The 26,017-nt window shown below is 51.5% G+C and overlaps 1 protein-coding gene across 1 annotated transcript in view; it reads right to left on the bottom strand.

The window, feature by feature from the left end:
* The window catches only part of RPH3AL (rabphilin 3A like (without C2 domains)), a 104,530-nt gene that overhangs the window by 57,826 nt on the left and 20,687 nt on the right, over positions 1–26,017 (bottom strand). Inside the window, 1 exon segment of the mRNA XM_082370776.1 lies at positions 25,487–25,616. Coding sequence (XP_082226902.1) covers positions 25,487–25,616 — 130 coding nt within the window.

Genomic DNA, 26,017 nt, shown 5'->3' with positions numbered 1-26,017 from the left:
TCTTGGTCCGTCTTTACAAGCTCCAGCGTCTCCAGCTGGGGAATCCGGGCCAGCAAAAAGATAACATGCCCCAGTTCAAATAATACATAATTGCTGTTCTATTAAATCTCGACCAAGAAGAGAATAACGAGCATTTTCCCCTTATGGGCTTGGTCTTTGTTCCAGGTTCCAATAAAGAAAATTAAGCAGGTGGTATTTTAAAAAGCCAGTGAGAGAGAGTGTGAGCTGGCCACAACATCAACTCAGTGCAAAGGGAACACTGCACAGTCGTGTCAAGGACAGCCAGGCCTGGGGTTGGCCACCAGCTTCCCTGCCAAGTGGGTTTCCATTGAGCAGAATTGCCCCGGGTGAGTGAGCGCTGGCTTCCCGGGCTTGGCTCTCTCATGCTTCCTGCAGCCTCAAACTGTGTCTGAGCGTTAAACAAACCAGGTCTAGGGCTTCCCTGGTGGCGCAGTGGTTGAGAATCTGCCTGCCAATGCAGGGGACACAGGTTCGAGCCCTGGTCTGGGAAGATCCCACAGGCCGCGGAGCGACTAGGCCCGTGTGCCACAGTTACTGAGCCTGCGCGTCTGGAGCTTGTGCTCCGCAACAAGAGAGGCCGCGATAGTGAGAGGCCCGCGCACCGCGATGAAGAGTGGCCCCCACTTGCCGCAACCACAGAAAGCCCTCGCACAGAAACGAAGACCCAACACAGCCATAAATAAATAAATAAATAAATAAATAAATAAAAATTTAAAAAAACAAAAAAAACCAAACCAAGTCTAGCTTCTGGGCCTGACTCAGACGCTCCTTGCATTCCTTTTGCAAATGTACATCCCATCCCAGAACATGCACGGGGAAAGGGGGTGGCTCAGGGTGTAGCCCACGGGACACAGGCTTTGGGGCAGGGGAGCGCAGAGTCTGCCATTTAGATGCAACCTTGGACTTGTTATTAACCTTCTCTGAGCTTCATTTTCTTGTCCTGAAAACGGTGGTAACAGGCAGGCTCATGTCACACTTAGGAGGGTCAAAGGAGATGACTGACGAAAGTGCTCAGCACAGCACACGGTAAGGAGCAGGCAGCAACCACAGTCCTGCGCAGCTGTCTCAGTGAAGGATGCCACACGCATCAGTCATATAAGCCAAAAACCCAGAATCATCCTTGATCGTCACTCTCCCTCCTGCCCATCCAAATAATCCATCTCCAAGAACTCTAAATCTCACCAGAACTGTCCACTCTCCTCCAACACCCTCCCTATCCATACTGCCATCTCCGGGGCCTGCACCATGGCCCCACCCCACTTTGGCCAGCCTCCAGTTGGTTCCCAGCATGGAAGCCAGCGTGATCTTTTCAAGATGCAAATCTAGTCACGTCCTGTCTACCGTCCTTGCCAGCTTAGGAGCCTCCAGAGACTACCTGTTGCCCTCTGGATGAAGACCACACCCTTCCACATGATGCATGATGCCTGCTCAGGGTAGACCTATCTCCTTGTGACCTCAGCTTGCACCCCTCTCCCCTACTCTACTGCCTCGTTCTCCATCTCAAGCCCCAGCCGTGTTGGCCTGACTTCAGCCCCTGGTCCTCAATCTGCTCTTCCTGCCACTGGACCTTGGCACGTGCTGCTCTCTCTGTCTGGGATGTACCTGATCACACGCTCTCCTTATTAGCCTGTGCATCCTTCAGACCTCAGCAAAAGCAAAAGCACCGCTTCTTCACGGAAGCCTTCCCTGCCTTCTTACCCGGTTGGAGCTTCCCTAACAGGCTCTTGCCTCTTCTCCTCCACTGAGACTTACCCTCACTTGTGTAGCTGTGTAACTATGGTCGCTTCCCCTACTAGGTTGTCAACGACCAGAGGGCAGAGGCCGCGTCTGTTTCTGTTCACCTTCCTGTTTCTGGTATCTGGCATGATGAATTTTTGTGGAATAAACGAATGAACAAATGAGAGCTACTTTTAACATTACACCTGAGAAGGCAACATGTGGCCCCTCCTGGAATGTGCCAACCTGCTGGTGGGAAGAGACACACAGAAACAGGAAACACTCACTGGGCAGCAGGGGGCAGGGGGTGCCCCCGTCTGCACTGAGTGATGCTGATTGGTCAGGCGACGGGAGATCAGACAAGGAAGAGCCTCCTCTGGGGTGGGGTGTCAGGGGTGATGGGACTGCTGCCCGTTGGGCCTCACTCTCAGTGGGCGGGGCAGGAATCCAGGCTGGGCTGGCCACAGAGGAAATGACACTGAGGGTCCTTTGCTAAGGGTGGGGGCAGAGATGTGTGCCCCGCCCTCCACGTGACCACTCCTGCCTGCCTCCCCAGGTGGGCATCCTGCAGGCTGCCTGTGTGTTCAGACTCTTTCCAAGGTCTGTGGGGTGCCCTCCTGGGCATCCTCATACCCTAGGCCACTTCGGTCACCCCAAGACTCCCCGGAACCCCGCCTCTCCATCCAACATCATCACCTTCACCTTCCCACACTGTAGGTCAGAGTCAGAGGCACGACAAGGTCTGGGAGACCACAGAGCTCGGGCACCTCACTCCCAGGCCGGCCTTCCCATCCTCACCGTGAGCCCCTGACTCATTCCACGCAGAGCCCTCACGCTCCATGGCGGAGTCCCCAAGCTGCCGCCGAGTAGAAGGGAGCAGGTGCGGTACCCACGCGGGGGTGGGAACGAAACTGCTCGCACCCCTCCAGAGCACTTAGTACCCGGGAATCAGCCACGCCCTCCGTGACAGGCCCTGAAGGCTTCGCTGCGTCATCCATCACACAGAAAGCGGTGTTCCCGACACTCAGCCCACCAAAGAAAGACGAAATTGTGCTTAAATGTTCCATACAAGGAGGCCAGAAAAACGTACGCTGTGCTGCAGAAATGAATAATGGCGATGGTTAATTTGAAAATATTTGGTGCTTCAATTCAACAAACGTTTACTCAATACTGGATGGAAGGTGCTGTTCTAGGAATGGTGAGGATGAACAAGGCACGGCCCTTTGTCCTCAACGAGGGTTCCATCGAGTGGAGGACTTGATGAACGAGCAAAACTCATCTGGAAAAGGACTTGCCCAAGAGCTTCAAGACTGAAACTGGAAAAGGACTTGCCCAAGAGCTTCAAGACTGAAACTGGAAAAGGACTTGCCCAAGAGTTTCAAGTTTCACCGACTGAAATTTGTCAGTGAGACGGTCTCTCCTTCGGAACCAGGCAGCAATGATGCTCATGGAGTGGTCGCCCCCGACCCGCACCCCAGGAAAGCAGGGTAAAGAAATGGCTGTGTCCAGACGATCACAGCACAGGCACGAACAACGTGAAGAAATCAGCCCACGAGTGTGCATTTCACGCCAGCCAGTGTTGTTCCCCATGCTAGAACTCGAATCTTCAGCAAGGAAAAAAATCCGATTGTGTTTTGGAGAAAGGTACTCAGCAATAAAAATGACGACGTAAACAGAAAGAATGAAAACAATCACGACGGAACTGTGTATTTACTGACATGGAGCAATGTTCACAATAAATTAAGTTAAAAAAGCATGTTATAAACAGTAAGCCTAGTGTGATTCTCTACCATATAAATATGTATATGTGCCTATATCTATTTAGAAGTAGATATATGCACAGAAAAATATCTGGAAGGAGACCAGCCAAAACATAAATTGAATTGTGCTAAGTCGAAATCTATTTTAAATGGGTAAGCAGAATTCCTATTTCAAGGAAGGCTATGCTAAATGTTTTGGGAAATCACTTGCCCCGACATCATTTTTTGACCCTATCTGGATTTTTGTGGGTCAGGATAGATTAAAGAAGCTGAAGGTATAGGCACAAACGGGAGGGAGACTGGACCTGTTGGTTGAGTGTGGCTCAAATGTAGATAGTCAGCCTTGCCTCCACCCCCCTCCACCTCCGCAGGTGGTGTCCACGGGTCACTGACCCCTCTGATCACAGGATCAGTCCTGTTCAACCCCAAGACATCATCCAGGCTTGGAGGTGCATCACCAGCCCTGGAGGGCCAGGAGTGCAGGGGCTAGACACGGCCTCCTTGCTATAGACAGACTCAGTATCTGGAACCCAGGTTCTGCTGCCAAATGACTTTCAGTACGTTAGATATTGATGTACGTATTAAAAATATTTATATACTTTAGATACTGATGTACATATTATAAATATTTATATACTTTCTCAAGCCCTCGTGCTACACCAGGCATCAAGGTAGGTGCTTTATGTAGAATCTCACTTAATTTTCATAACCACACTAAGAAGTGGGTATTACGGTCCCTATTTTATCAACTCAGGATCTGAGGCTTGAGGCTAAGTAACCTGACCACGAGGAGCTGGGATGTGAACCTTGTGCTCTTTGAGCCCCAGGTTTCTGCTCAGACAAGAGACTCATCCAAGCCTTCCTTCTCCACCGGCGGCTCAAGTGAAGGCAGGGCTGGCTCCTTAGGCCCCGGTCCCTCCTCCAGAACAGCAGACTCGGTCAAGCCTCAAGTGGGAGAGGGCACAGCCAGGGCCCGCCTCTGTTCATTAGGACACAGTCTGGGGGCCAGCAGGGCTGAGGGCATGCTGACCTGAGCCCTGACCACTGCAAATACTGAGTCACCCAAAGACGCACAGCCTTAAGAATGCCAGCCACCTGCTGCTTGGCCTGAGACAGAAGCCAGGAGGCGACCGGAGAAGAATTTCAGAAGGAAGACAAGTCTCTCTGTGCTTCCAACACGGGTGCCATGCCGGGGAAACGCCAGCCTTCCTGTGTCCCAGCTGCGGGTGGCAGGTGTATTAACCCACGCAGGGCCACTCTTCACCTCGGTCTCTGGAAGGCTGCCCCGCCTCCTCTGAGTGAGCCCTCCCCAGCTCCCCACTAGATGAGCCGCTGATGCTGCGTGGGGACCACCTGCAGACCCCAGCCCTGGGCAGCCCCCAGCCACCTCTCCCAGCTGAAAGGCAGCACTGCAGATTTCAGGACTAGCCTCCAAAGCACTGCCTTCCATCTCCTGCCACTCGCTACCGTGAGCTCCGCATCCTGAGCAGAGAGGAGGGTTAAAAAGGCAATGGAAGGAGCTCGAGATGAACATTCATAAGCACGTACTAAAAAGGCATGCCTAGGAGGTGGCTCTGCATCATCTCTGTGCTCGTGCCCCACTGCGTGCCTGATGGGACCTGGGGTACCTCGGGCAGGAAGAGGCTGCCAGGCTGCCGGGAGGTGGGGGCGCCGCTGGCTCCCCACCCCCACCTGCCCTTGTCACTCTTCCTGGTCCTGCTTATCCTCAGCATCACCTCTCAAAACGGAGACTCCGTGCTCGGTTTTTGCCTCTTTCCCAGGCAAACGTGGGAAGCAAAGATTTGAGCTGTCTCGACGGGCCCTGGGGGCATGCACGGTGGGTGACGGGGGGCCGGTGGATGCACCACGGCTGCAGATGAGAGTTTGGGCAAAGGAGCGGAGACGGGTTATTCAGTCTGAAGCTGAGAGGGAGGTTTTAAAGACCAGCAAATCTAATAACGTACGATCAAAAGGGGGACCACGTGAGACACGGCCCTGGGTCTTGAGGAATTCATTCATTCCTTCAGCAGGAGGCTGTGCGGGGCACGGTGGGTACTCAGCCCCTTGGGGGGAAGAGACATGCAAACACTGGATTGCGCAGACGGAGCACTGACTCCTGGTGGGATTGAAGCGGGGCAAGGCAGAAGCACTGGGTGGAAGGGAATTATGCACAAATCATGGAAGGGATGAGGGCTGAGGGGATGGCCTGGCCAGGGAGCCGGTGCGTCTCAGGCAAGGGCCAACGTCGACCCCCGAGGCTGGGGTGTGCCCCTCTGAGGGCGTGCCAGACCCTCCAGGGCCGAGGACAGGACACTTGTAGCGGGAAAAGCACATTCAACAGTATGCTCACCTTTTTCAAACATAAAATATTATTTTGAAATTTCAAATAGCATTAAAAAAGGTGGAAGGTTTCTACATTTATCTAAAGGGAGTCTGGGCTTTGAAAGGCTAAACGAAACTGCTCTGAAGTCCCGATGGGGAAGAAGGACAGGTGGGGACTCCACACTTCTCCCTCTCAACCTCTAAGGGGACCTTGGGTCTCACGGGGCCTTGTGTGGGGACAGGCGATGGCACTGACTCTCCCCCGGGGTGAATGAGGGTAGAAATCAATGGGTGTCACACATAGAAAGCAAACTTATGGTTACGGAAGGGGAAGGGGGTGGGAAGGGATAAATTAGGAGTTAGAGATTAACAGACATACACTACTCTGTATAAAACAGATAAACAACAAGGACCTACTGTATAGCACAGAGAACTCTGCTTAATATCTTGTAATAACCTATAACAGAAAAGAATCTGAAAAAGAATATATCTATATAGGTTATATGCACATATGTGTATATATAACTGAATCACTTTGCTGTACAACTGAAACTAACACAACATTGTAAATCAACTATACTCTAAAATAAAATTAAAATTAAAAAAAAAAACCAAGGACCTACAGTATAGCACAGGGAACTATAGTCGACGTCTTGTAATAACTTAAACGGAAAAGAATCCAAAAAAGAATATATCTATATATATATAGCTGAATCACTTTGTTGTACACCTGAAACATTGTAAATAAACTATACTTAAATAAAAAAAAAAAAGTAATCAGTGAATGGTTCTATAAGGGGTTCTCGGGCGCAACCCTCCTAAAGTCTCCCAGGCCTGGAGTGCACCCTAGGGTCCCCCGTCCCTGGGCCAACCTGCCGAGGGGGAAGACTCTGGGGTAGATGGAGTTCAGCCCACGCGAGGGCTCCCTGACCCGCGCTGAGCTTTCCTGAAGCTCTGACCATGGCCGGCTCCTCCCCGCCTGGGTCCCGCCAGTCCTTCGGGGACGACTCCTGGAACCCTCACTAGCTCCTTCCAGCCCTAAAGGAAGAAACCCCTCGCTCCTGGAACTGACGGGGCCTGGGCCATGGTTGAGCTCATCAAGTCCTCTGGCCTCTCCGCCGCGGGTCCACGTGGCTCCATCCAAATCCCTGGCCCAGCGGTCTCCCGGGACCACCACGTCACATGGCGGCCTGCAGCTCTCCCACCCCACTCTGGCCGGGAGGGAGTCAGGGCAGAGGAGGGCCCAGGTGGTGGAGGAAGCGGGCTCACATCCTCTTGCTCCCTGCCAGGTGGTTACTTAGAGTTACAACTCATAGTAATGATAATAGTCACCGTTTACTGAGCACTTACTCCATGCCTGGCACCCAGCTCAGCGCTCAACACACGTTATCACACTTAATCTCGTTTATGTTCACAACAGCCCTGTGAGGGAGTTTTTATGATCCGAATGCCTTGGATGAGGAAGGCATCCTCATCCTCAGAGATCTTGGGTGGCTTGGCTAAGTTCACGTCACCAGGAGGTGGCAGAGCCAGGATGGGGACCCAGGTTCATAATCATAAAAAGCAAGAGCTTATATAACACGTACTGCGTTGCTGGGCACGGCAGGAGTGCTTCACACAGATTAGTCACTCAGATGACGGCACTGGGGCAGACAGCCCAGGTAACTTGTCCGGGGCCACCCAAGGAGAGTAAGTGGAGGGCCGGACTGGGGTCCCAGTCCCCACCTTGCCTCTCACCCATGCCCGCTCTGACCCCCACCCTAGTTGAGAAGGATGCCGATGGGGCCAGGAAACGGATGTCCTGAGAGAGAGGAAGTGGATGGGGTTCTCCAGTGGACAGTGGTGGTCTGAAGACACATGGCCGAGACAGACACTGGCCATCCCGGGAACATGAACTCAGGGAATTAAAGGTCCCAGACACAGCCAGCTCCAGCCTCCCCCAGCCAGGCCATGGTTGCATAACCAACCTCTGTTTTCCCGAAGCATTGGGCTGGGGCCTCCCACAGATGATCTCTCACCCAGAGGCGTGCCTGCCACCTGGTAGCCGCCTGGCCCAGGCTCTGTTACAAGAGCACACAAAGAAGAGGCTGGATCATTTTGGTTTTCTGTCCTCACAACCAGCATCCTAAAAACACCCTGCCCCTATCAGCAGCCTCCCAGCTAAGGCTACAAGTGAGCCTGGCTCCTCTGGGGCTGGCCCAAAGCCATAACTTGGAGTGAGGGCCAGGCAAGGAGCCCCTGGCCAGGTGTGCCGAGCAGATCCTAGCTCCGAAATTCTATGGCTCTAGGGTGTGCGACCAGCCTGTGGGACGGACCCCCAAAGATACTGAAGTCACAGCCCTGCTTTTGGAACGCTTGAAATCTCCATGGGAAGGCCAGGTGGGGGTCTCCGGTGGACCCTCACCATTCCTCCCCTTAGAATTCGGTGGGGGAGCAACTTTAGCTGCAGGTTGGGCCAATGACGTCAACAGCATTCAGCAAACACTTTCTAAGGCCCTGCTGCTACCAGGCCCTGGACTAGGTGGAGAACACAGCGAGGCTCACAGGCTGAGGGCACAGAAGCAAGAAGACGGATGCACACATATGTGAGAGCCTTCCTCCTCGGCCCCTGCCTAACTCGCCAGCCTCACCAAGCCCACCATGCCAGCCCCAAACGCCTCACTGCCTGTTCCCAACACTCTAGGTACTTCCCTGCCTCTATGCGTTCACCCAGGCTTTGCCTCATGACTAGCGAACTCCTACGCATCCTTCAGGAACAACTCAAATGTCTCCTCCTCTGTGACTCCTTCCTTGATTTCCCCCCAGGGGAAGCACTAGTTACTCCCTCCTGTGTGCTCCCAATATGGGTCAACATCTCTAGAGGAGTGTTAACTGCATCATATTGAAATTGTCTATCCCGTGACTTTGCCCCCTCTAGAAAAAGGACATTGTTGTTCTTGTTTAAATCCCCAAGTTTAGTAGGCGTCTGGCACGTAGTTGGCTAGGAAGGAAGGGAGGGGCTGACTGACAAGCATCATGGGCTGTGGGGTTGGGATTCTGCAGACATCTGGGGGCCGATGGTGGTTTTTAAGGAGGGGAGGGGCACGATCAGATCTGAGTTTCAGAAAAATCACCTTTGCTGAAAATACAGATTCAGTCACTCCTGGTCAATTTGTCCTCTGTATTCTCAGCAGAGGCTCTTTTTCCAGAACATTCCCAGATGCCTATGGAATTCCAATCCTAGCTGGGTACGGAAGGTGAGGAAAAGGAAGGACTCTGGTTCATTCTAGAGGCTGCCAGCTGGCCAACAGGATGGACGGTGGTCATGTTAACAGAGTGGGGACGAGCGGCCGGCAAAATATTCGGCTTTGGACACATGGGTACTTGCAGTGCGAGTGGACTCCTTGGAAGAGCTGTCGCGCCGCAGGTGACACCCAGGTCCAGAGCTTGGGAGGAAGGCAGGGGACAGAGACGAGGGAGGGCCAGCACATGGCGTTGCCTGACGCTTGGGAACGCAAGGCAAGTGAGAGGCCGTGTAGATGGGTGAACTTTCGATACTGATCTGAGTGCATCTACTGTCAGTTTCACCACCCTTAGAACAGGTGCTTCAGGAGGGGCCGAGGCTTGGCCTGACCCTGAGGTCACTCTGGAACCTGGACTGGTGCTTGGCACACTGTAGGTGCTCCATAAATGTTTGTTTAGGCTGAAGGAGATATGAGCATTTGGGCTCTGATGGAGCTGGTGGAGGGGGAGGGCATAAGGAGGGGGAGGGGCCTCCGTGGGGATGGGGCCAGGACCTGGGGGGGCAGGAGGGGCCCCAGCGCAGAACCAGAGGGGCAGGGCTGGATGCAGACAGTCGGCCAGACAACAAATTCAAGCTGCTGGGACAAAGAGAACAGGGTGGGGAGTGGGGAGGGCTTGGGGAGACTAGAGAAGGCCAATCCAGGGTCCACAGGAAGCCAAGTTAGCACAGGTTTCCCCCACCAGCCCAGTGTGGACATTCAGCCCTCGGCAGCCTCACCTGTCCCAGGGTCAGCACCGTCTTCTCTGACTTTCCAGGGTTATCCTAACTCTCAAAAGGTCAGTTTATGTGAAAATACCCTCTCCCTTCTCTGTGCCCACTCCAGTGCCTGGACACAGTAAATGTCCTCGAAGCCAGTAAGTACCTGTCATTGGAACTGATTTTTTTTTAATTTGAAAAATACAGCGGACTTGACAAACACCCTAGGGCTTCTTAACATTCCAGGAGCAACAGCACTAATGATCAACTAAGGACCCTGGTGACGTGCAGGAACAGGGCTCCAGGGAGCGCGGTGACAGGCCTGGGCCAGGTGGAGTCAGGTGTGACCCTCAGGCCTCGGAACTCCCAGCCCGGTATGCAGTTTATGCTGCTAAGGTCAGCAGCCTGTGCTCAGGCGATGAATGGACTGAGGGCCCTGGATACCAAGTGGCGGCGGTTAGACTCTATTCTAGGCAGTAGAACACAGTCGCAGTAGACTGCCACTGAAGACTTCAGCCGGAGGGAAAAAGCCACGCTTGAGCAAGACGAAGAAGCAGAGAAGCAGAGAATGAGCTGGAAAGCGGACGATACTCCACTGCAGGCAGTCAGGAGCCGGGCGGGGAGGCCCCGCAGTGGCAGGTAGGTGCTCGGGCCTCACTCCCTGGGGGCCCAGACTACACTCCTGTCTGCGCCTGGAAACTCAGCAAAGGCAGATGTGGTTCTTGGGCAGAGGGGTCTCTGGAAGGCTTGGCAGATCATAACCCCTCTCAGCCTCAGTTTCTGCATCTGTAACCTGGGAGAGTCATCCCTCCTATGGAAGGCAGGACGACAAGGGTGAGGAAAGGGTTTGGAAGGGGAGAGCTCAAAAGTCCCCTCTGAGAAAGGCCTGGCTCCTTCCTGGTTTGGAGGGCCGGGCTCAAGGGTGCCCTGGTGAGGACCCGCCTCCCGTGCTCCCCTCCGCTCCCTCTATCCGCAAGAGCGGCATCCTGGTCTCCCCGCGGGGAAACAGAAGGACAGGCTAAATCCACCTCCAGTTAAGGTCAGTGAACAGCAAACAGCTGTGCGGGAAGCGACACAGCAGGAAAAACAGGGGCAATTTGAGAGCGATGAAGAATCGCAGGGCCTGCGAAGGGTGGCAGCTTGCGGGGCGCAGCTGGCGAGGCGAGGGCCACGTGGGCGGCGCTGGCCACAGCTCGGACTGGAAATGTCATTATCTGTTATTTACCGCAACAGAGGACAAGAGGCTGCACAAAATTACCGTTCCTGGTAACAGCCGCTAAACAGATTTGCCAACACGGCTTCCTGCTGCCGGCGGGCTCGCTACACTGACCAGACCCCGGGAGAAGAGCCACTGAGGGGGGTAGCGAGGGGCCCAACGGGGTGCCGGACGGATGGACGTCTCAGTGGGAAGCCCGGCTGGTGTCCCCAAACCCAACCCAAGCCCAAGCCTACAGACACTCTGCCCACTCAGGGAGGGGCTGGCCTCACACTGACCAGTGACTCAACAACCACAAACACCCACGTGTGTTCAGCTGCTGCTCAGCCACCTTAGGGGTGTGACAAACTCTGGGGGGCAGGGTCCTGCCTCAGGGGTGCTCAGGGTGCCACACCCGACTACGGATGGTGATTCCTAGTGTTGGGGCTACCATCCCTTCCCCAGTGTTGCGGGCACTTAGCCAATGGCCTTTGCACTCCATGGACAAGCTGGCACCAGACAACACCTTCCTTTGGGGGTCTCCTGCGTGTCTTCAGCTCTCTTTACTTCCCAAAGGGCATGTGGGCAAAGTTCTGAACCAAGAGGTAGGAGGAACTGCAAGGCCCTGGCTGTGCCACCAGGAGCAAGTTATCCCTCTGAGCCTCAGTTTCTCCATCTGGAAAATGGGTATAATCACTGCCTTTTGCCTACCGACCTCCAGGGGGCTCTGAGGGACTTATGGCATCACAGGAATATCAGGGGCAGAGGGGGCTTTCAGAAGCACATGCCGACCCCCACCCTGGCTTCCTCCTGCTGCAGACTCAATCACAGGCTGAGCCAAAGCCAATTGGGAAGCAAACCTGCCATGGCTTTAAAATAACAACAAACCGAGCTGTGTTACGGAGATGCAGAGAAATGAGCTTTAGCTCACAGCTGCGGCTGCTGCTGCTCCCTGATCTGTGCAGGCCCCTGGGGAGAAGGTTCTGGGGTGGTGATCCTGCAAGGACTGGGCCGACCTGACATTCACGGGAGGAAACTGCTGGACAGCCCAGGAGACCCTCTCCTCCAACCCCTCCAACTGCTTCCTTTCACAGGGAGCACGAGAGGCCCAGAGCGGGAAGGGATTTTAACCCGAGGTCACAGGGGGAGCCCAGGGCAGAGCTCTCCTGCACTCCCGACGCCCCGCCCGGTCCACTCAGAGCAGGTGCAGGTGTAGCAGTCAGTATGAGTTTAGGCAACACTGGCCCCGCCCCTATCCCACCCCACCAGCTATGTCCATCCTCTGACATACACAGGGACCCGCGCCCTCAATTGGACTTCAGACACGGGTAGGATGTGTGTATCCGGGGAGAGTGCTGAGCAAAGGAAGGCAGCAGAAGCTGAAGTACAGAGGTCTGCGGCCCTGGGAGAGATGCAGACGAGGGGAGAGGCCAGGCCTAACAGGGAGCAGGATGAAGGGCGTCTGGAGCAAGAGAAGGTGGGCCCAGGCCCAGTGTCCCCACCCCAGTCCTGCCCCTGAAGGGCGTGTGAGCAGCCTGGAAAAGACGGAGTTACAGGGAAGGGAAGGGCGGCTGATAACTAAGCAGGGGCCTGGCCCGGCGTGAGCTCTCGATCACTGGCAGCTTTTGTTAACTCTTAACCATCTTTGGAGTCCCCATCCTGGTTGTTCTTGCCTGAATTCAGGCCTTTATTATTGCTAATTGGATAATTCGGCATCCGACAGGCTCTCTCCAACCCACTACACGTTCCCTCCTCCAAATCCACCTCTGGACTTAGGCTCCCCAGAGACCCACCTGACAGTCATCACCTGCTTAGCACCCTTTGATGGCTCTACCGCCAACAGCCTGGCACACGGGGCCCCTTCGTGATCCTCGCTTCATTCTCTCCCTCCCTCAGCCTGCCTCTCGCCATCACCCCCTCCTTCTCCCTCCCTCCCCGACATCCACCAGCTCTGCCAAACGCCCACCAGTCCCTGCACTTCCTCCTGAAATGCACCACCCCTGCCCCTGGGTATCCACCCTTCCAGGCTCAGCTCAAAGTGAGCTCCACGCTGCAGCCTCCTGTACCTCTCAGGGGCCAGCCACCCCCGCCCCTCCACTCTGGGATCACTCCATGCCATCTGCATCTACAGCACTTGTCACACCGAGCTGCATGATCTGTCACCAGGTGAGTTCCTAGAGGGCAGGGCTTGGCCAGAAGGTGAGCTAAGTGGGCAGGGTCTCCAGATGGCCAATGACCATGGCGCTGGTCTCTCTCCAGGACACTCTGGGCCTTGCCACCGGGAGCCCAGCCTGGCTCTCAGCAGCTCCTCCACTGCCTTTGTCCTGATGACCCTGAGTTGGAGGTCAGTGTCAGATCGGGCTATCAGAAGGGCTCTGAACTGCACAAAGTGGAAAGAAAGAAGCTACTTTGGGGGAGGAAAGGCCACGGCGCAGGCACCAGGGCAGCAAGAAAGAAGGGTGCCTTGACGGAGACGTTCTGTTCGTCAGACTCCTGATGGAGGCAGATGTTCCAAGATGCTGTGTGGGGTCTGGTCCAATCCTCCCATCCCGACAACGGCAGCCAAGTCAATTCCTGCCAAGCAGTCAGAGCGGGCCCTCGGGGCAGATGAATTAAGTGACTTTTTCCGGGAATTTAGGAAACAACGGTAGCTGAATGAAAAATCCATCTTCGTAATGAGGCACAAACACACGTCTCCTAACATCTGAATTAGGTCGAGGAGGAAAAAGGACATTGCAGGGCCAATTTGGAGGCAGCTCAGATGAAACAGCTGTTGCTCAGGAAGCTTGCTGTTTTTGCGGCCGCACCTGAGGGACAGAGATGCTGAGCGCTGGGTCTGGAAAGGGAGCCGAGGAAGACTTTCACTGCACCTCCCATTCGGGAGGGAGGCCCTGCAAAAAACTGCCCCCTCCTAACCCTCGTGCACTGTTGGTGCGATTGTAAAACGGTGCACCCGCCGGGGAAAACCGTATGACGGGTTCTCCAAAAATTAAACAGAATTCCCCCATGATCCAGCAATTCCACTTCTGGGTATACACCCACAAGAACTGAAAGCAGAGTCTCAAAGAGATATTTGCACAGCCATATTCACAGGACCACGATTCACGAGAGCTAAAATGTGGAAGCAAACCAAGTGTCCATTGCCAGATGAATGGATCAGCAAAATGTGTTACGTACACAATATTATTATTTAGCCTTCAAAAGGAAGGACGTTCTCACACGTGCTACCACATGGATGGACCTTGAAGACATTATGCAAAGTGACAGAAGCCAGTCACAAAAAGACAGATACTGCATGAATGCTTATATGAGGTACCCAGAGTAGTCAAACACATAGAGACAGAAAGAAGTGGGGTGCCAGGGCCTGGGGTGGGTGGGGATGGGGAGTTATCATTTAATGGGTATAGAACTTCAGTTCTGCAAGATGAAAAAGTTCTGGAGATGATGGTGGTGATGGCCGCACAACAATGTGAAGGTACTTAACGCCCCTGAACTGTACACATAAAAATGATTTAAATGGTACATTTTATGTTTGTACATTTTACCACAAATTTAACAATAAATAATTTTTTAACTTGCCTCTGATTTGGGGGAATCCAAATTAATCCAAGGAGCAGGGTGGGGCAGCTGCCACCACACAGACCCAGCAAGGGCCAGGCTACGGAGATGTGAAGGGTCATCGGTGGGGCCTCCCCCTTCCCTTGCCTCCCTGGCCTCCTTTCTGGTCCTAACTTAACGCCGTGCTCTTTCCCGCCCAGTGCCCCGTCCACGCCGCTCCCCCTGCCTGGGCCTGGGATGCTTTCTGCCAGATCCTGCGTTTCCTCATTCCAGTCCCAGCTCAGACGTCACCTCTTCATAGAGGCCCATGCTGCGCAGCCGAAATAAAATAGCCGCCTTCCCACGCCCTCCCCACTGGCTGTTCGATGCCCCCCACCTTCAGTTTTTATGTTCCCGCCTCCCACTTTCTGGAGTTGTTGTATTTACTTGTCCATCTCGCCTTTCTAGCTCACAAACTCCATGGGGGAGATGTGGTATAGCGGTAATGGCCAGGATGCTCGGAACCAGACTGCCTGGGATCAAATCCTGGCTCCACGCCTGACCGGCTGAGTGATCTCGGGAAAGGTACTTAACCATTCTGAGCCTCAGTTTCCCCATCTGTAAAGGGGGGATGATAAGGGTGCTGAGCCCACGGGGTTGACGGGAGGACTGTTGGGTTGATAGGAATGAGTTAACAAGTGAAAAGGCCTTAGAACAGAGTCTGGCACAGTACTGACAAGAGAGAAGTAAGAGCTCTCATTGTGACAAGTGGTGGGTACAAGGACAAGGCCTACCTTGCTCGTCACGGTACCTGCAGGGCCTGGCATAGAGTCAGTACCCTATGAAACCTTAAAGAATGAATGAATCAAAAAACTCTGCAGAGAGATAAGACCTTCACGAAATTCAATTTCATTTTCGAGGATGGGCCTACGGAGCTGAGTCAGCTCCCAAGGAGGTAAAAGTCCCCCAAGAGGGCTGCTCCATTCTCCTGCCCACACAGGCCTGGGCCCCTTGAGGTGGGCTTAACCCAGCCTCAGGTGCTTAGCTTTTGCATTGGGAACATCCTGAGAACATTCAGGCTGCTTCTGAAGGTCTTGGGAAAGTAGGTAGAAAAGCTGGTTCCCCCCAGTGGTGGTGAGGGCAGCTAGCTGGCCACTGCTGGTATCAAGGGAATACAGGGGGAGGGTGGGCTCTGGACAAGGCCATGTGGGTGCACCTGGGGTCCTCAAATCTGCCACTGCTTCACCTTAAAGTGTGTTCTTTCTTTCTTATTTGTTTGCTTATTTATTTGTCCTCCCAAATATTATTTTACCTTTCACATTTAAATGTGAAATCAAGCTGGAATTGACTTTTGTGCCTAGTGGGAGGTAAAAGTCAAGATCCATCATTTCCATATCAGTATCCGAATGACCATGCGTTATTTATCCAAAAGACCATTCTTTTCCCACTGCACATCTGTGTCTCCTTTGCCATACATTAGAATTCTTATTTTCGCTCATTTTTGCAGCAGGTGTATAGAAATACAGGCACACCTCATTTTATAGCGCTTTGCTTTACTGCACTTGGCAGATACCGCATTTTTTACAAATTGAAGGTTTGTGGCAACCCTACGTTGAGCAAGTCTATCGGCGCCATTTTCCTGACAGCATTTGCTCACTTTGTGTCTCTGCATTACCTTTTGGTGATTCTCACAATATTTCAAATTTTCATTATTATTATATTTGTTACGGTGATCTGTGATCAGTGATCTTTGATGTTACTCTATTCCCTGAGACACAACAATATTGAAATTAGGCCATTTAATAACCCTCCAATGGCCTCTAGGTGTTCAACTGAAAGGAAGAGTCACATGTCTCTCTCTTTAAATCAAAAGCTAGAAATGGTTAAGCTTGGTGAGGAAGCCATGTCAAAAGCCAAGCCAGGGGACTTCCCTGGTGGCACAGTGGGTAGGACTCCGCACTCCCAATGCAGGGGGCTGGGCTTCGATCCCTGGTCACGTAACTAGATCCCACATGCGTGCCGCAACTAAGGAGCCCGTGTGATGCAACTAAGGAGCTGGCAAGCTGCAGCTAAGGAGCCTGTGAGCCACAACTAAGGAGACTGTGAGTCACAACTAAGGAGTCCACATGCTGCAACTAAGGAGTTGGTGCTCTGCAACTAAGGAGCCTGCCTGCCACAATTAAGACCCAGTGCAACCAAATAAATAAATAAATAAATATTTAAAAAAAAAAAAGAAAGCCAAGCCAGACTAAAGCTAGGTCTCTTGCACCAAACAGTTAGCCAAGTTGCAAATAAAAAGCAAAAGTTCTTGAAGGAAGTAAAAAGTGCTACTTCAGTGAACCCATGAATGATAAGAAAGTGAAACAGCCTTACTATGAATATGGAAAAAGTTTGAGTGTTCTGGATAGAAGATTAGACCAGCCACAACATTCCCTTAAGGAAGGGCTTAATCCAGAGCAAGGCCCTAACTCTATTCAATTCTATGAAGGCTGAGAGAGGTGAGGAAGCTGCAGAAGTCTGAAGCTAGTTGAGGTTGGTTCATGAGGTTTAAGGAAAGAAGCCATCTCCGTCCGTAACATAAAAGAGCAAGGTGAAGCAGCAAGTGCTGATGCAGAAGCTGCAGCAAGTCATCCAGGCGATCCAGCCAAGATAACTAATGAAGGTGGCTACACTCAACAGCAGATTTTCAACACAGATGAAACAGCCCTCTACTGGAAGGCGATGCCATAGCCAGAGCGAGGAAGTCAGTGCCTGGCTTCAAAGCTTCAAAGGGCAGGCTGACTCTCTTATTAGGGGCTAATGAAGATTTAAGTTAAAGACAATGCTCATTTACCATTCTGAAATCCTTGAGCCCTTCAGAATTATGCTAAATCTACTCTGCCTGAGCTCTATAAACGGAACAACAAAGCCTGATGACAGCACATCTGTATACAACATGGTTTACTGAATATTTTAAGCCCACTGTTGAGACCTACTTCTGAGAAAAAAAGATTCTGTTCAAAATATGACTGCTCACTGACAATGCATCTGCTCACCCAAGGGCTCTGATGGAGATGTACAATGAGATTAATGCTGTTTTCATGCCTGCTAACACAACATCCATTCTGCAGCCCATGGATCAGGGAGTAATTTTGACTTTTAAGTCTTATTATTTAAGAAATACATTTCATAAGGCTACAGCTGCCATTGATAGTGATTCCTCTGATGGATCTGGGCAAAGTCAATTGAAAACCTTCTGCAAAGTATTCACCATTCTAGATGCCACTAGAACATTCATGATTCATGGGAAGAGGTCAAAATATCAACATTATCAGGAATTTGGAAGTAGTTGATTCCAATCCTCATGGATGACTTTGAGGGGTTCAAGACTTCTGTGGAGGAAGTAGATGTGGTGGAAGTAACAAGAGAACTAGAATTAGAAGTGGAGCCTGAAGATGTGACTGAATTGCTGCAGTCTCATGATAAAACTTGTACAGATAAGGAGTTGTTTCTTATAGATGAGCAAAGAAAGTGGTTTCTTGAGATGGAATCTACTCCCGGGGAAGGGAGTAGATTGTTGAAGTGAAGATTGTTGAAATGACAACAAAGGATTTAGACTATCACATAAACTTAGTTGATAAAGCAGTGGCAGGGTTTGAAAGGATTGACTCCAATTTTAAAAGAAGTTCTATTATGGGTAAAATACTATCAAACAGCATCGCATACTGCAGAGAAACTATTCATGAAAGGAAGACTCTAAAGTGTAAATGTAACTTTTATATGAACTGGGAAACCAAAAAATTTGTCACTGTATTGCAATATTTGCTTTACTGCAGTGGTGTGGAACCAAACCCACAGTATCTCTGAGGTACACCTGTCCGGATTTTTTTGTATGTATATTAAACTTGTATACAACCACCTTGCTAAATTCACCAACTAATACTAACCATTTGTATTTAGAGTTTTTCAGATTTTCTAGTTATATAATCATGTTTTCATGATAATGACAGTCTTAGCTATTCTCCAATCCTTATGCTACACATTTCTTTTTCTTGTCTGATTGCAGTGGTTAGGCCTCCAGCACAATGTTGGATAGAAGTGGTGATAAAGATACATAGAACTTGTCTTATACCAGACTTTACGAGAAAAATTTTCAATAAATATTGAGTATGATGTTTCTTCTCCTGTGTTCTTTAATAAGATATCCCTGCTTCTCCAAGGAAGGGAAAGCATGAGATAATGAATGCTTTGGTCTGAAGCAATGGAGGCGCAGCATGGCACAGCAACTCACCCTGGGGGACCCAGCTCCCCACTATCTGGCCAGGTGACCTGAGCAGCCCACACCACCTCAGCTGAGCCCCTGTTCTCCATCTGTGACTCTGGAACAGCCTCAGCAACCCTGATTCCCTTATGGCTTTGCCCTAAGGACCCAGAAGGATGACTTTTGTGAAAGTGCTTTATAAACTCCAAAGGACATCACAAGGTGAGACAGTGGCCTCCATGTTCACTGTTTGCAAGAGCGAGGATGGCCTGAGGGAGGATGCAGGAGACTCTAAGCTGAGGGTTTGGGGGTGTGGTGCAGGGGAGAACATGCGGAGGGCAAGGGGAGCAAGACAAGCAGAGGGAAGGCGGTCACTTGAGGTCCTTCACCACCACCCTGAGCCGGGCCTGGGGCTGGGACCTTAAAGCAGGGTTGTTGTTTTTTTTTTGGGGGCTATGCCATGCAGTTTGTGGGATCTTAGTTCCCCGATCAGGGATTGAACCCAGGCCCTCAGCGGTGAGCGCATGGAGTCCTAACCACTAGACCTCCAGGGAATTCCCAGAGCAGGGGTTTTCCAGCCCAAGGAGGATCAGAATCCCCAGGAGTGCTGTTTGTTAAACACACTGCCTCTGTTGGCAGAGTTCTTATTCAGTAGGTGCTATGGATGAAGTGTTTGTGTCCCCTCAAAATTTGTGTGTTGAAGTCCTAACCCTCCATGTGATGGTGTTTGGAGGTGGGGCTTTGGGAGGTGATTAGAGTTCAATGAGAGGTCATGAGGGTGCGGCCCCCGTGATGGGATTAGTGGCTCCAGGGTTACTGCCTGCTGTGGGTCTGGGATGACCTCAGCAGGATACCGCTCCTCAGAGCCTTGAGCAGGGTTGGGGACAGGGATCAGTGTCTGGCCTGGCCCCTTTCCTCCAATGGCCCCCCATCCTGGGTGGGGGATGCCTGCCCCCCCACCCCACCCCCACCCCACAAGCTGGATGTCCCCTGAAGGCTTTGAGCAAAGTGCGGGGCTGCCTCACTCTTTTTCACCAGGACTCAGCACACATTACCGAGACCATCATTTCATGGGCAGGCTCCTCTGCTCCCACAGGTGGAGCACATTTTAGCTGAGACCAGAGAAAAATCTGATTGCTTCCCCCGCACAGTGACAATGCCATCCTGGGCTCAGGCGGGCTCTCCAGCAGCCCTGCCCAGCCTACCTATTATTGGTGAAGCCAGACTCTCAATTAAAGTGAAAGCTGGCAGACTCAGATCCTAAGCAATTAGGAGGGCCAGGCCTCTCTAATTAACCAGCCAGCCCCTCTCCCTTCCCACCACAGCCTTCTGATGATGACAGCAGGCAGCCTGGGCATGCAGGCCCAATTAGAGGGGACGCTGCTCCGAGGACCAGCATCATGGGTTCCACCCGCACGCTCATTAGCTTGTGGCCGCCAGGGCCACACTGCCAGGGCTTTTGCTCGGGACGCCGCCGTGTGGCCAGGAGCACCTGAGGATCTGCCCCCCTGACACGGATCTGGATGCTTCCCATGTCAGAGATCTCCCCAGCATCCCCTCTCTGCAGCCTGCCCTTGCCCACGCACCTCCTGGGAGCCAGTGCTATAGCCATTGCAAACGGTGGGGAGGTGGAGAGGAGAGATAGAAATAAATAGGGAGGCACCCCGGAAATTGGTGAGCCCAGAGTGGAGGGCTCCTGATACCCCCAATTTGGTCAGTACCTTGTTAGATCTCTCTTAGCCCCCGAGGGCTGCCTCTGAAACCCCAAACACAACTGTAATTAATTACCCATAATCATTTAACACCCACTGCCTAGAGGGCAGGCATCTGTGTGTCTTTACACTGTATCCCCAATGCCTGCACCAGTATATTGTCATATTTATAGGACAACACATATTTGTTGAAAGAGTGAATAGATGACATTGTCTACCCCTCCCAGACACCAGAGAGCCCCTGTACAAGGGCTAAAGCTTTGCAGGGGGCTGTGAGGTTAAGTCTGGGCCTTCCTCCTGATTCTCCAGAGACTTGGCTCCTAAGCGACCACCACCTGGCAGAGTGGCCCAGGGTGTCCTCCCTGTCTTCTGGGCCTGAATCCTCATAGTCAGGCACTTGCCCAGCCCATTTCCAGCTATATGCCTCTGCTGTGCTGTTCTCCCCTCCCTGGAATGCCCTTGGCTCTGCTTTCAGCCTCTCAGAAGCCTAACCAACTTTCAGGAGCCAGCTCCTCCAGGCAGCCCTCCTGATTGTTCTCAGTCCTGGAAACCCTGGTCCCAGCCATAGTCAGCATCACTCTAGAGGGTACTGTCTGCCCACCTTGACCATGAGGACCAGAGGGAAGTGGCCGTTCTGGACCCTTCTCCTTTTGGAGTCCCCTAACCCAGAATTAACTCAGAACAGGCTGAATAAGTGATTGAGTGTTAGGTTCACCTGAGGAACTTGCACAGAAATCAAGTTTGGTTTCCCTGCTTAAGACATCCAATCCTGGACAGCTACAAAGGCTTCCAGAGGCTTTTATATAGATTACAAAAAATTTGGGAATAACTGTGGGAACACCAATTTTCAGTTCAAGAAAACATGAATTGTAGGGAATTCCATGGCAGTCCAGTGGTTAGGATCAGCAGTTTCATTGCCGGGGCCCAGGTTCAATCCCTGGTCGGAGAAGTAAGATCCTGGGGAGAGGGGTGGGGGGGGGGGAGAGAGGGAGAGAGGGAGAGAGAGAGAGAGAGAGAGAGAGAGAGAGAGAGAGAGGGAGAGAGGGAGAGGGAGAGAGGGAGAGAGGGAGAGAGGGAGAGAGGGAGGGAGAGGGAGAGAGGGAGAGGGAGAGAGAGAGAGAGAGAGAGAGAGAGAGAGAGAGAGAGAGGGAGAGAGGGAGAGGGAGAGAGGGAGAGGGAGAGAGGGAGACAGAGAGAGGGAGGGAGGGAGGGAGGGAGGGATGAAGGAAGGAAAGAAAGAAGGAAGGAAGGAAGGAAGGAAGGAAGGAAGGAAGGAAGGAAGGAAGGAAGGAAGGAAGGAGGGAGGGAAAACATGAATTCTAAAAAGGAGAACATACGTTGCTATTGGCTGAATTGTGTCCCATCAAAATTCTTGTGTTGAAGCCCTAATCCCCAATGTGACTGTATTTGGAGACAGGGTCTTTAGTAGGTAATTAAGGTTAAATGAGGTCATAAGGGAGGGGCCCTGATCCAAATGGACTAGTGTCCTTATCTGAAGTAGGAGAGAGACCAGAGCTCTCTCTCCACCATGTGTGGACACAGTGAGAAGGTGGCCGTCTGCAAGCTAGGAGGAGAGTCCTCATCAGAAACCAGATTGGCCAGCACACTGATCTTGGACTTCCCAGCCTCCAGAACTATGAGAAATCAATTTCTGTTGTTGAAGCCACCCAGTCTGTGGTCTTTTGTTATGGCAGCCTGAGCTGACTGATCCATGGGATATCACTAAACCTCTTCTGAGATGTATGTGAGGTTGGTTCTATTTTTGTAACACCTGGGCAGTCTGAACAGCCAGGACCTCGAAGCGAATTAATAATAATAGTGATAATAATGATAACAGGAATCCTTTACTGAGTGTTTGCAATGGACCCGACACTAAGAGCTTCCCTGCATTAGCTCATCTACTCCTCACACCCACCCAATGATGATGTAGTTCTATTTCCCCGTTTACAGATGAAGAAACAGAGGCCCAGAGAGGTTAAGTGGCTCATACAAGGTCACTGCAGTGTGCCCAAGCTGAAGCACAACCCAGGTCTCTCTGCATGAGAACAGCACTTACTGGCAACCCAGGAGGACCTCCGTCCCCTCACTGTGCAGGACCAAGTGACCTCTAGCCCTGGCCCACTGGGAATCTAGGACCCGCTTTCCTTCCTAAGACCCTCAATCACCCCCCAACCCCTCCCTATTTGCTTAGAATACATAGAAGAGATTGATTCCCTTAGCGTATGGCCTTTGTCCCTATGTTGCCTTGTCCCCGACCTCATCATCTTCCAATGACAGCCATCGCCACCTAACTCATCTCCTGCTTTCCTTCTATGTCCCCCTGCAACGCACTTGCCAGACAGCAGCTAGGCTCTCCTCTTAAAAACACAAACCAGGTCACATTACATCCCTGCTTAAAACGCTCCACTGACATCCCATGAAACTTAGAATCACATCTCAACTCCTGACCTTGACTTACAAAGCTCTTTGTGATTGGCTATGCCCACCGCTCGCTCCCTCTGCCCCAGAAGCCTTCATTAGTTCCTTGAACATGCCCAGCTCATTTCTGCCTCAGGGCCTTGGTGCTTGCTGGTCCCTCTGCCTGCAACGCTCCTCCACCTGGATCCTCCTGGGGCTGCCTCCTGCTTGTGGTCAGGTTTGAGCTCACAGAGACTCAACTTGAGCACCCTGTTTTAATTCACTACAGAGCCCTAGGTCTACATAACGTTATTTTATATTTGTTTATTGTCTGTCTTCTCCTACCCCTAGAAAACAGTCTCTATGAGAGCAAGGACTTTATCTTGTTCATGGTATCGCCAGAACCTAGAACAGGGCCTGCACACAGTAGACCCTCTACTATTTGCATAATGAGTAAATGAATGACTGAATGAATGACACAGTCTTCTCAAGGATGGATGAAGATAACCCCCCCAAATGCCCATCATTCAGCTGTGGCCCTAATTGGCACACTCTCCTCCCACTCTCACCCAAGAACAAGTCCCCTCAGAAACTCAGAGGGCTCCTTATCTCACCATCCAAGCCAGGACCAAGTCTTCAGCCTGCTGTGAAATAAGAACAATTTCAAATAGAAATGTCTTCCCGAAAAGCCATGGGGTGGGGGTGGTGAGACTATCTGGAAGAGCATTCCCCCACCCCCGCATCCACTGAGGTTCTCCCCTGGGACTCCCACTGTTGCCTAGGAAATGGCTCTGCAAGGAGCAGCGGGCATTAACCCTTCAGCAACCAGGGGCAGCAGCCTGTCTCTGCAGCAGAGGCCCCAAACTTTTCCAGGGAAAGGAGACAAGGCTCTGACAGCCTCTTCATGGTCCCGCAAACCCAGACATTTATAGTAGTCATGGAGTTGAGGGGCAGAAGGAGGAAACAGGCTGTTGGACCTCATTCTCCCAGGCAGAAGTCACATACTAGAACCCCACCTGCCCAGGTGCTGGGAGCAAGACATTCCTGAGTTCCTGTGCCCAGTACCTCGTTGGTATCGATCTAGTCTAGGCCTATGGAGGCTTGCGGAGGAGCGGCACCAAAGTGCCCACCCCCTCCCTGACCCTCAGGCCCCTCCCACACCTCCACTGTTCTTGGGACCCCTCACCAGTTAATCCACATTCCTCAGCCCAGTTCACCACATGCGACAAACAGGGGAAAAGGGACCTTAGCTGAAATCCTGGCTTTTCCACCTATTCATTTGGTACATTAACTTCTTTCCACCTTGGTTCTCTCATCCAGATTTTGAACATCACTGAAAATGCCCTTGTCAAGGCTGCCAATGGCCTCTGCTGCCAAGTCCATGTTTACTTCTTTGACGTTCCCATATTTTACAGTCCTCTCAACTCTTAACGCCCCACCCCACCCTCAGTCTTCTGTTCCCTGTTAATTCTTTCCAGAATTTATTTCTTCCTGAAATCTTATCTATTACTCTACTATTTACTATTTACTTTATTTATTTACTTTACTATTTACTATTTATTATTACTTATTATCTATTACATTACTTTTTTTTGGTTCCCTCAAGAGAGAAAGTTCTTTCTGTGCCTTGTTCACCAAAATAACTCCAGGCTTAAAATAATGACTAGCACATGGAAGTTACTTGAGAATGGGTTCTGGTAAAACTAGAGTGAAAAAGAAAAAGACATGGTGTCTTGGGAACAGTGCTTCTAACCTAGGAGGGCAGTAAAGGGAGGTCCCATGATGACAGCTATGCAGTAACTACTGTAGGCTAGAGCAGGAATAAGAGTCCAGAAGAGTTTCTGGCAGGGAAGAAAAAAGTAGGCTTCACGCAGTAGAGAGTAAAATTCAGATGCTAAATAACCTTGAGGACTGGAAGGCACATTATTCTTTGGTCAGTGAGAAAAGAAAGGCAATTAGAAACTCCAGGAAAAACAAAAAGTTATTTTAAGAAGTCTTGGACTCAATATTAATATGTGGCATAATTTAGAACAATCCGTGGAGTATAAGAAAAGGAGAAACTCCACTTGGCCTTGCTGCAAAGATCATTCTCATTGGAGTGGCCAGGGATCAAGAGAGCAGACCAATAGAATAAGAAGTATAATCTTAGCGAACTGTTTGGCCCTGAGGAAAATAGTATTTATTTAATGACAACTAATAACATATCCTGAATACTTATATGTCAAACAAGGTTTTAAGAGCTTTGCATATAATATCTAATCCTCACAGCTCTCTAAGGTACATATTATCATTATCCCTATTTTATAGATGAGGAAGGTGAGGCTTGACATAGTAAATAAGTTTTCTGAGGTCATACAGCTAGTGGAAGAGCTGAATTCACACCCAGGCCTGTGAGACCCAGAGGTCCACTCCCCAGAGCTGGCACTAGAAGCCTGGCCATTTGACCTTCAGGCCCCAATCCTTCTTGCCAAGAAGCATAGGATACCATGTGTGCACACATGTATGCACGAACGCGCACATACACACACACACACTCCTGGGAGCCAGGATGCAAAGCCACAGAGTAACAGGGCTGGTCCAGGCTGGGAAGCCAGAGCAGGGCCTTACCTTCCTGCAGTCTTTGCAGAACACCGATGAGCTGCCCAGGAAGCCCAGCACCTCCCCACAGAGCAGACACTGGGAGAGGCCATTCCCCATCACATTGCTCCTCATGGTCTCCAGCCGCTCCACCAGCCGCCTGCAGCACAGGACACAGAGTCAGATGGCATGTGCTTCCTGTCTCCAACCAGACCCCTGTCCAGGCGTGGCTGCCACGGGGCCCCAATACTATACCACTTCATGGGGGTTGTTCCCTCACCTGGGGTACTGTTCCCTGCCCCATCCCTTCCCCTGGCTAACTCCTAATCATTCACTCACTCACCAACCATTAACTGGGCACCTACAACATGCCAGACACTGGGAATATTGTAGCAAACAAGCCAGAGATGGACACGGTCCCTGTTCTTATGGAATTTATGTTCAATAAAGGGAGAAAGTCCATAAACAAGCAAACTGACTTCAGAGGGGGGAGTGTTATGAAATAAAATAAGTGGGGCTGGGAGGGAGCAGGGCATGTTAGGTGGTGATTAGTGAAGGCCT

Source organism: Balaenoptera borealis, assembly GCF_965194805.1.
Source record: "Balaenoptera borealis genome assembly, chromosome: 20".
In the NCBI taxonomy this organism is placed as follows: domain Eukaryota; kingdom Metazoa; phylum Chordata; class Mammalia; order Artiodactyla; family Balaenopteridae; genus Balaenoptera; species Balaenoptera borealis.
Note: the sequence above shows the minus strand (reverse complement) of the source record. Positions and strands in the feature narration are given on the sequence as shown.